This window comes from Chrysochloris asiatica, unplaced genomic scaffold, assembly GCF_000296735.1.
Source record: "Chrysochloris asiatica unplaced genomic scaffold, ChrAsi1.0 scaffold00236, whole genome shotgun sequence".
Classification (NCBI taxonomy): Eukaryota; Metazoa; Chordata; class Mammalia; order Afrosoricida; family Chrysochloridae; genus Chrysochloris; species Chrysochloris asiatica.
Window position 1 is genome coordinate 2,826,898 of NW_006408754.1, and position 11,134 is coordinate 2,838,031.

An 11,134-nucleotide genomic window follows, 5' to 3' on the forward strand; every position below is an offset into this window, starting at 1 on the left:
ATAAGGAAGATCGTAGAAGAATTGATGCCTTTGAGTTGTGGTGTTGGAGGAGAATACTGAAAGTGCCATGGTCTGCCAAAAGAACCAGTAGACCTGTTTTGGAAGAAGTGCAGCCAGAGTGCTCCTTGGAGGCCAGGGTGGCTAAGCTTCGTCCCTCATACTTTGGACATATTGTTCGGAGGAAACAGTCGCTGGAGAAGGATGTCATGCTGAGTAAGGTGGAGGGTCAGAGAAAAAGAGGAAGACCCCTAACGAGATGGTTTGGCCAGGTGGCAGCATTGATGGACTCAAGTGTGGCAGTGGTAGTGAGGTTGGCCCAGGATTGGACATTATTTCGTTCTGCTGTGTATGGGGTCGCAATGAGTCGGTTCTGACTCGATGGCACCTGACAACAACACAATCTTGTTGGGGAAGAGGTTTAGATAAGGAAAGCTTCTGGGGGAAATTAATCTAAATCCTAAGACCTAATGAGAAAGGAGATTGGTTATCCTCCAGCAGGGAAGAAGAAACCTGTGTGAAGTTTCTAAATTGAGTGTCAGTGACATTTTGGTAGAACTGAGTTTTCTTTGAAATGCAGAAGAGATAAAATTTGCCAGTTCTTAACTTACACATTTTACTTATTTTATAGGTAATTTCTGGACAGAAACTCACACGGTTGTTTACATCAAATCAGATATTACCAAGTGAATGCTTGAGCTGCCTTGTAGAGCTACTTGAAGATCCGAACATAAGTGCTCCGCTTATCTTAAGTATTATTAGTTTGCTATCTCAATTAGGTAATTATTTCATTCCTTTTACTTTTTAGAGATGTATGAAGTAATTATTTTTTAAAGAGCAGATTTAGTTGCAGAATCCTTTTGGAGAATAACTCACATTCAAAGTTTTTTTTTTAAATTACAGGTATTATCAGAGCAGTTATGCATTATGAATCTTTTGAAATGAGAATGTTTTATATATTTTTTGAGCATTTGTACATTGTGAATCTCTTGAAACAAGAATATTTTGTGTATTATTTCTTAAACATTTAAGACCAAGATATCTGAAGCATATCAAAGGTTCGGTGTTCTATAGAAAAGAATGTACTTTGGGAAATGCTGACCTTTGAATTTAAAATGAAAAATATATGTGTAATGACAGTGTTAAGGATACTATTTAGAAAAATCATAGCTAGTGATCAGAAACCATACTTTACAGACTATATTGAACTTAGAACTGATGTTGGTATTACTCTTTTCATATTTGCACCCATTGTTATTTTTTAATTTTTCATTTAATAGTCACCTTTCTTTCTCATTTGCATTTTGGGGGATTTTTCTTGGTAAGATTATAAAATTATTACTTATATGAAATTCCAGTGACCCAGAAGCGTTAAAAGAGCTTGTTGTTGTTGTTTGGAAAAACTTTTTATGTCATCCAATATAGTAGCCATAAACCACATGTGTCCTAGTGTGCCACTATCGGATAAGCACTGGATTGCTAACCACATGGTCAGTAATTCAAACCACTGCTCCTTAGAAATAGAGGGTTGTTATGAGTTGGAACCAACTCAGTGACATTTAACAACAACCACATGTGGTTATTGATCACTTGAAATGTTAGTAGAATGAGGAGTGAGATCTTTAGTTTTAGTTCAACTTAATTAAAAGAATTATTTGTGGCTCTTTGTGGTTCTTACTGTGGCTGATTATTTGTGCACTAAACATTGCATATATAAGGAAAATAATGGTATGAGTCTGTCCATCAAAACCAATATTCATCATTTTCACCTCTGGAGATAATATTTCTAAATTGTTTGTGTTTTTCTAGATTTTTTCCTATGCTATAACAGGTAATTTTTGGCCTTTTGATGTTTTTAAGTAAAAAATGGTATCATGGGACAACATGATTTATAACCTGTCTTGTCATTTTTGTTTATTAATAAAATATACCTTACATGTATTTCTATATCAATATCTTTATTATTTTGGAGTCCTGGTGTGGCACTGCAGGATAATGCCAAGGTCAGTTTGAACTGCAAGGTTGACAGTTCAAAACCACTAACCGCTCCTTGGAAACCCTAAGCAGGATCGCTATGGGTCAGAACCAGTTCCATGGCACTTAGCAACAACAACATCTCTATTATAATGGAGTTCTAGGGTGGCACAGTAGGATAAGCACTGGACTGCTAACTACAAGGCTGATGGATCAAATCCACTAGCTGCTCCACTGAAACACTATTGGGGGTCACTTGTGTAGGATTCCTGGTGTGGCACTGTAGGATATGCACTGGACTGCTATTCACAAGGTCGGCAGTTCAAACCCACCAGCTGCTCCTAGGAAACCTTATATAAGGTCGCCATGAGTCAGAACCAACTCAACAGCACTTAACAGCAACATGGGTCACTATGAGTCAAAACTGACTCAGTGGCACTTAACAACAACACCAGCCCTGGTAGTATAGTGCGTTAAGTGTTAGGCTGCAAGTGGTTCATAACCACCAGCAGCTCCACATGAGAAAAATGAGGTTGTCTATTCCCATACAGTAAGGAGCTCTAGTAGCATAGTGGTTACGAATTGGCTGTGAACCACAAGGGCAGCAGTTTGAAACTACCAGCTGCTCCCGTAAAGATTTAGAGCCTCAGAAACCCTGTTCAGGGTTGCTATGGGTCGGAACTGACTTCATGGCACTTAACAACAACAACAATTCCCATAAAGATTTATAGGATTGCTGTGAGTTGGAAGAGGAAGACCTCCCTTTATAGGATTGCTGTGAGTTGGAAGAGGAAGACCTCCCAGTGAGATGGAGTGACACAGTGACAGCAACATTGGACTCAAGTGTAACAACAATTCTGAGGATGGCTCAGAACCGGGTAGTGAGTGGTTCGTTCTTTTGTGCATAGGGTTGCTATGAATCAGAACCAAGTTGATGGCACCTAACGACAACAACATGAGTTGGAATCTTCTCAATAGCAGTGGGTTTCAGGGATTATTTTGGTATTATTTATTTAACCATTCCCCCAATGATAGGCACTTTTGTTTTTTTTTGAGTTTTTGTTTTTGTTTTGTTTTTAAAATCAGTAGTGCTTATGTCTCTGAGTAAATAAATTCTCACTAGGATTTCTAAGTCAGTCTTCAACTTAATTGCTTTCCAAACTAAATTGCTTTCCAAAAAAGTTCTGCCAATTCTGATAATCATCAATAGTTTCTATGAAAATGGCAGTCCCTTCTGACATTTAAGCATAAGACTGGTTTTTAAAGTAATTACCTTAATAGTACAAATTCTATAAATATGTAAAATAAATTTTTTTCCTTGAGATTCATTCCACATAGAGAAATCGTTTGTAAGTTGAAAAAGAGAAAACTCATATCCCCTTTCCTTTTTCCAGCTCATAAAATTTTTGTGATTAAACTTTTGAATTGGAAAATATCAAAACAGTAGCCATATTTAGTTTTTATAGGATAAATTAAATATTAAGTAAATCCTAAAATGTTTATCTTTTAGCTGTATGTGATAGATTGTATATGAAAATGATGTATTTTTTGTCATTTGATTTAAAGCTTTAGATAATGAAACTAAAGATTGTCTTCAGAATGCATACAATCTGAATAGTGTGCTGGCTGGAGTAGTTTGTCGGAGCAGTGCTTGCCACAACGATTCAGTATTTTTACAGGTACAGACACCTTACAGTGCTTCATTACTTACCACCTGGTTTTCTCCTTATTTTTAGAACAAAATTGATAATGTCTTATAAACTGTCAACTAGTAGTACATATGTTGACATAGCACTATATTATCTGGCACAGTTATGAATAAAATTAAAAAATAATAGAAGCTAGTAGCACTGTAGGATCAGCACTGGCTTGCTAACCACAAGGTTGGCAGTTCAAACCCACCAGCCACTCCACAGAAGCCCCAGCTAGTTATGATTTGGTGGCACTGTAGGATAAGCACTGGGATGGTAACCACAAGGTTGACACTTCAAACCACCAGCCACTCCGAGGGAAAAAGTTGGGGCTGTCCGATCCTGTAAAGATTGTTGTTGTTGTTGTTTTGTGCCGTGGAGTTGGTTCCGACTTATAGTGACCCTGTACAGGGTTTCTGAGGCTGTAAATCTTTATGGGAGCAGAAAGCCTCATCTTTCTCCCACCGAACAGCTGGTAGTTTCGAACTGCTGACTGTGAGATTGGCAGCCCGATTCGTAACCAATACGCTACTAGAGCTCCTTTTAAAGATTAGCAATCTCAAAAACCCTATATAGGGTTGCTGTGAATATGAGTTGACTCTGTGGCAGTGGTTGTTTAATATTCTTTTAAAAGGGAAGCTAATCCACATTTAGCACCATTATTGAAGAAAACCAAATCTACATCATAACTACTTGGACACTTATAATCATAGATATCTGTGCCTTGAAATGTAAACTATTCATATTAAAATTATAATTGAGCTGCTGTCTAGTATCAATCTGTTTAGGAAGCATAACAAAAAGCAAAATGAGGCCATACACAGTGTTACTGAAAACCTAAAATTCAGTTGATAGACATGCAATTTTAGAGATAGTAAAATTAATAGCATATAGTGTTTTTCAACCTGTATACAAGACGTTTAAGTGCACCGAATTTATGGCAAGATATATTGGAGTAGAATGTATAGAAATATGTGAATCAGGAGAAGAACATTAAGTAGTCTTTTTACTTGGTGTTTCTTTTGTTTATAAAGATAGAAACACTTAAGAAATAGAAAAGTTGTTAGCCTAAACTGTCTCAGAAAATGATGACATGCTCAGAATATGCACTATAGTTTGTTCTTGTGAGTAGGCAATATGTTCTTAATGTGTTTACATTAATAACTTTTATTATTTTCAGTGCATTCAACTTCTGCAGAGGTTAACATATAACATCAAAATTTTCCATTCTGGTGCCAATATAGATGAGTTAATTACATTTCTGATAGATCACATGTGAGTATGCAATTTCATTACGTAAACATGAAATAATCAGTTTGTTTTCAAGTAAAAGGCATTAAATTTGTCTTAGATAAATTTTCAACTTTTTAAACTGTGTAAGACTGATTTTTGTTGTTCCTCTTAATAAAATCAGGATTAAATGTGAAGAAGTTATATGTTAATTTTCATAACAAAAGTTTATTAAGTGAACTGTTTGGGGCCAAAATAATGGTTATTGAAACTGAACATTGTTAATTTTCTTACTAAGAGAAATTTACTGATGAAGTAGCACATGGTCACTCTGACAGTTATTTCCATATTTCTGATGCAGTTAAGTAACCCTGGTGGTGCAGTGGTGTACCGGGATGCTAACTGCAAGCTTGGTAGTTCAAACCCATCAGCTAGCTGCAAGGGAGAAAAGGTCTGCTCCCATAAAGAGTTACCATCTCAGGAACCCCTATGAAGCAGTTCTGCTCTGCCCTAGAGAGGGTCACTGTGAGTCTAATCCACTCCATGGCAGTGGGTATGAGACAATTGAATGAGACTATTTGTATTCAGAATCTAAAATGAATAATCTTATTTAATGTAGTAGATTTTTTAAATTTGCATCTTAGGAATGTTTACTTTTTTGTTTATAGAAAAAATTGTAAAGTATAAATTACTGTATCATTTTGAGTAGATTAAAAATCTAATGCTTTTCCTTTTATTATATACATAAAACTAAAACAACAGTCAGTCTTCTGAAGATGAGTTAACTATGCCTTGTCTGGGATTATTGGCAAATCTCTGTCGACACAATATTTCTGTTCAAACTCATATAAAGACTTTGGTAAGATGCTTATTTTTAAATGTTTCTTACTTGTTTAGTGGTGGATTCTATACTTATAGAAAATTTTATCCATATTGTTCCTAAGGATTCTCATGTTTAGTCTAACTGGACCTTCAAAGATTATGAAGAATGAGATTGGCATATAAATACAGCCTTTTTATCTGCTGTATTTAAAGGTCATAAGGAGTAATACAGATGTTAAATTCTAAAAGTTATGTCTTCATAACATCCCATTTCTTGTCACACTGAATGATATTAAAGAATGCTAAATTGTTTTGTTCTTAATAGACAGGAGGTACATCACTAGCAATTTATCCCATTTACCTCAGTCTTTTGTTTCCACAAAATCAATAACAACTGCACCAAAAAGATTGTTGAATAAGTGCCTATGCGTTAAAGGAGCCCTATAGTGCTTGGTGGTATAGTGGTAAAAACATTGGGTTGCTAAGCAAAGGTCAGCTTTGGAACGTGCCAACTACTCTTCTCCACTCTGCTGGAGAAAGATAGACTGTTTGCTCCTGCATAAATCCTGTAGAGCAGTTCTACTCTGTCCTATAGGATCTCTCTGAGTCAAAATTGATTATACAGTAGTGTGTTTGGTTTATCAGCAAGCAATGTATGAAAGAACCCATCTTGGCTTTTCCCTGAAATGATGCTTTAAATTTAAATGATAATCAACAAGGATGATAAAGCTAACATGTGTAACACAAAATAATTCTCTAGTTTTGTCAGTATTTTGCTTTTTACCATAATTATAAGGTTCCTCATTGTGCTTCCTTTATCCTAACTTAAAAGAAATCTAAATAACTTGTCTTGTAGTGTTTAAGGTAGATCTTCAATTTCCACTTCCCAGTTGTTCCTTTTAAACTATTAGAATTGCCACCCAGATTTACTGTCAGTGTATTATGTATTTTAAAATGGTGAAACTTGGCAACATTTTATCTTACACTCATTTAGGCACATTAACTAAGTTATATATTTACATAAATGCTTTTTGTTTATAACAGCTTTTAAGATTTTGCTTGTCTTCAATAAAGATAAACATACACTTAAAAGCTTTGTCATCCTGTGACTTTCTTGGAGCACTGTAAGACATCTTTTGAAAGTTACAATTTTTTTTTAATAGAATTGCTTATGGTGTTTGCTAACAATTTACCAAATTTTAAGCCCAATTTAAAATTCATTCTTTTTTTTTTCCTTCCTCAGAATAATGTGAAATCTTTTTATCGAACTCTTATAACCTACTTGGCTCATAGTAGTTTGACTGTGGTTGTATTTGCTCTTTCGATACTATCCAGTTTGACATTAAATGAAGAGGTTGGGGAAAAGGTAAATATGGTTTACTACATTATCTATGAAGGTATTTTGAGTGTATAATTTCTAATATTTTAAAAGTTATTGAGGCCTTTTGTTACATGTTTAAATGGTGTCAGATTCAACTTTTATTTTTTACTTTTTTGTAATTTTTCTATAATTTGTTTTTAAGCTGTTCCACGCTCGAAACATTCATCAGACTTTTCAGTTAATTTTTAACATTCTCGTAAACGGTGATGGCACACTAACTAGAAAGTATTCGGTTGACCTGCTAATGGATCTCCTTAAAAACCCCAAAATTGCTGATTATCTTACCAGGTATGATCCTTTGGTAACTTTAGAACTTTTTTTTTTTAATGTTTTATTGTGAATTATGTGATAGTTTACATGGGAGAACATTAGTTTTACATTCATCCTATCTTATATCGTTTAATTGCCATGGTACAATCCCCTCCATGCATCATCAACTAACCAAAGGGTACACCCTGCAAACTTGGTATATTGTATTTTCTTTCTCATTTGTTTCCAGGAACTTTGTGAATTCACATTTAATTTCTTCTACTACCCAGTTACTTTCAGCAAGGTGTTTTTTCAGTTTCCATGTATTTAACTGCGTTTCCTTGGTCTTCCTATTGTTGATTTCTAATTTGATAGCATTGTGGTCTGAGAAGATGTTTGTAGTATTTTGATATTTTGAAATTTATGGAGATTTGTTTTGTGGCCTAATACATGGTCTATTCTGGAGAATGTTCCATGTGCACTGGAAAAGAATGTGTATTGTGCAGTTGTTGGATTGAATGCTTTATACACATCTATGAGATCCAGTTGTCTGATTGTGTTGTTTACTTCTTCTGTGTCTTTGTTAAGTTTCTTTCTGGTTGTTCTATCCATTTTTGAAAGTGGTGTATTAAAATCACCCATTATTATTATTGATTAACCTATTTCTTTCTTCAAATCTATTAGAGTTTTCTTTATGTATTTTGGAGCTCTTTCATTTGGGAGCATAGATATTTATTAGGGTTATGTCATCTTGTTCAGTTGTCCCTTTAATCATGGGATAATGTCCATTTTATCTATTATGGTGGTTTTTGCCTTAAAGTTTATTTTATCAGAGATTAGTACTGCCACTCCTGTTCTTTTTTGATTGCAATTAGCTTGGTATATTTTTCCATCCTTTGACTTTTAATCTGCTTTTATCTCTATGTGTGAGATGTGTCTCTTGCAAACAGCATATTAAAGGATCTTGTGTTCTTATATATTCTGCCCCCCCCCCAGTCTGTTAACAGGTGCATTTAATCTGTTTACATTCAGTGTAATTATCAATAGTTATGGATTAATTGCTGCCATTATGTTTGTTTTTTGTGGTGTTGCTTTCTTTGTTCTGTATGTCATCCTTTGTTGAGTTCATGCTTTTTGTGTTCTTTCTTGTGAGTTTCCTTTCAGTTTTAATGTTTCCGTGTTCTTGGATTTTCACTTTCTTGGTGTGTTGTGAAGTGTTAATTTTCTTTGAGTTTGCCTTATAGTCCATTAACTTTTCTCTTCATTTAGTGCAGTCTATTTTATCCTGTAACCTACCTGACTTTCTAACCATCTGGATCTCTGTTCTTACATGTTTATCTTCTTTTACATTGTAATTGTTTTGATCATAGACCTCCCAGATTCTCTGTTTGTTCTTATAGTTTTGTTCTTTTCTTGACTCCTCCTTCTGTCCATTTAATTCTGGGAGGTGCTACCACGTGTGTCAATCTCTGGTTGTTATTGTTGGTTCTCAGTCCACAAACCTCCCTTTAGTATGTTTAGTAATGCAGGGTTGGTTTTGACAAAATCCCTTAGCTTCTGTTTATCATGGGATATTTTGATTACACCATCGTATTTGATTGATAGCTTTGCTGAATAAAGGATTCTTGGGTGGCAATTTTTTTCTTTCATGGTTTTATATATGTCTCCCCATTGCCCTTTTGCTTGTATGGTTTCTGCTGAGAACTCTTAGCTTAATCTGACTTGCTTGCCTTTGTATATAACATTTCTGTTTTCTCTAGCTGCTTTCAGGAGTGTCTCCTTATCTTTGATTTTTGAGAACTTGATTATGTTATGTCTCAGTGATTTTCTTTTGGGGTCTATCCTTCCTGGGGTTCATTGAGATTCCTGAATGTTTTATCTTTTCAATTTCATGATAACAGATCCAAAGTATATGAGATGAAATCTTGTTATCCTCATTTCTCAGGTACATTCTGGTTGGACTTTTAATACAGATTTGTTTGTTTTTCTGGCAATGAATGATACTTTCAATATTCTTTGCCAGCATTATAATTCAAATGCATCATTTCTTGTGTAGTCTTCCTTATTCACTGTTCAGCTTTCACATGAATATGAAGTAGTTGAAACATAACTTGGATCAGGTGCACTTTAGTCCTCAAAGTGATATTTGTTTTTAACACTTAAAAGAGAGCTTTTGCAGCACATTTACCTGATTCAATAAAATTTTTGATTTCTTGATTGCTGCTTCTATAAGCATTGATTGTAGGTCCAAGTAAAATGAAATCCTTGGCAGCTTCAATATTATTACTGCAACCATATATCCATTTTTAAATCTATGACTTGTAATTGTATTCAAGATTAATATCAAAATTCTCACAATTGCCTTTCAAAACCTTGGCCTTAGAGACCTCTCAGGCTTAATTCTTCACATTTCTAATCTCATGTCCTTTTTCTAATCATTATCAGAAAATTAATAGACTTAACTTCATTAGATCCTTTTTTTGTAACTCTGTGTTGTCTCCTCTCATTTCCACTAGATTAAGCTTTCCCCATTTTATATGGCGGTGGTGGTGATTGTGTGCCCGACCCTCTATAGGGTTTCCAAGACTAGATCTTTACAGGAGCAGAGTGCCTCATCTTATTTCTGTGGAGTGACTGGTAGATTCGAAGTGCAGACCTTTGGGTTAGCATCCCAACATGTACTCCACTATGCTACAAGGGCTCCTTCCCATCTTATATAAAACTCTTTAAACTTAAAACTCAAGTCTGAGAATCTCACCCAACCACACCTGCTTTGCCAAGTATTGGTTTGGTACCGATCCTCTTTCCACATCTACTCCTACGTACCTCTGTCTTAGTGTTGTGTTGTGTTTGGCATTGCATTCTGTTATCACCTGTCTTTTTGCCTCCATCCTAAAACTTGGAACTCTCAAATTTGGGATACACCATTCATAGAGAGCATAATGCATAATAAGCAACTGCCTAATTCATTAGATTGCCTCTGTGTACTTCGAAATTTTTTTTTTTTGAAGTTTTTATTGTGAATTATGTGGGTTTATATGGGAGAACATCAGCTTCACATTCATCCTATCGTATTTCATTTCATTCAGTGGTTATAACCCCGTCCATGCTTCATCAAATAACCAAAGGATACACCCCACAGGCCGGCCCCCTGGCTGTCAGCACACAGCCCCTCTTGCTCCCTGATTCCCATGTCCCAAGCCACTCCATCTGTCCTCGTCATTATCTCTGTCTCCATGCCTGGCTTTACAGCCATTCTGGGTAGGGTCACGCTCTCCACTCTTCTCACTTGGTGGTCCCAGGGACCTCCGCTCGTAGGCTGCAAAATCAATCACTCCCCTCGTTTTTTCAAAAAACATCTACCTTTACATTTCCGGCCCTCACAGTCAATCCTGATGGCAGTTATTAACTGTTGTATCACAAGAGTCTTATACCCATTTCCTTTTGCCCATCTCCCCTCATTTCATATCAGCTGAACGCTTCATTCTCCACTCTAGTCCTCTGTGGCCATATCACTGCCTCTGGGCCCAGGAGTCCCTGGGTCTTGCTGTAACTGCTGGCTATTCAGGTCTCCTCCCGGGTTCATAGGAGTCTGTTAGATGTGGTCGATCTTAGATCCCAACTTCATTGTTGTTTTTTCCCCCTCGTCCCCTTGTCAGTAACCAATGTGGTCATCAGCCAGATCTGCATGCCTGCTCGTGTATTCCCCTTGAGTCTTAGTCTTGCAAGGGAGTTTGCTCTGAGGGGACCCGACCATGTGCCTTTTTGGCTCCTGGGCAAACAGCTTACT

General features: G+C 36.0%; 1 protein-coding gene across 1 annotated transcript in view; it reads left to right on the forward strand.

Annotated features, from left to right (window-relative positions):
* The window catches only part of KIAA1524 (KIAA1524 ortholog), a 61,783-nt gene that overhangs the window by 6,481 nt on the left and 44,168 nt on the right, over positions 1-11,134 (forward strand). The window contains exons 2-7 of the mRNA XM_006873312.1: positions 629-776; positions 3,538-3,650; positions 4,843-4,937; positions 5,655-5,751; positions 6,958-7,080; positions 7,238-7,383. Coding sequence (XP_006873374.1) covers positions 629-776; positions 3,538-3,650; positions 4,843-4,937; positions 5,655-5,751; positions 6,958-7,080; positions 7,238-7,383 — 722 coding nt within the window. The remainder of the gene's footprint in view (positions 1-628; positions 777-3,537; positions 3,651-4,842; positions 4,938-5,654; positions 5,752-6,957; positions 7,081-7,237; positions 7,384-11,134) is intronic.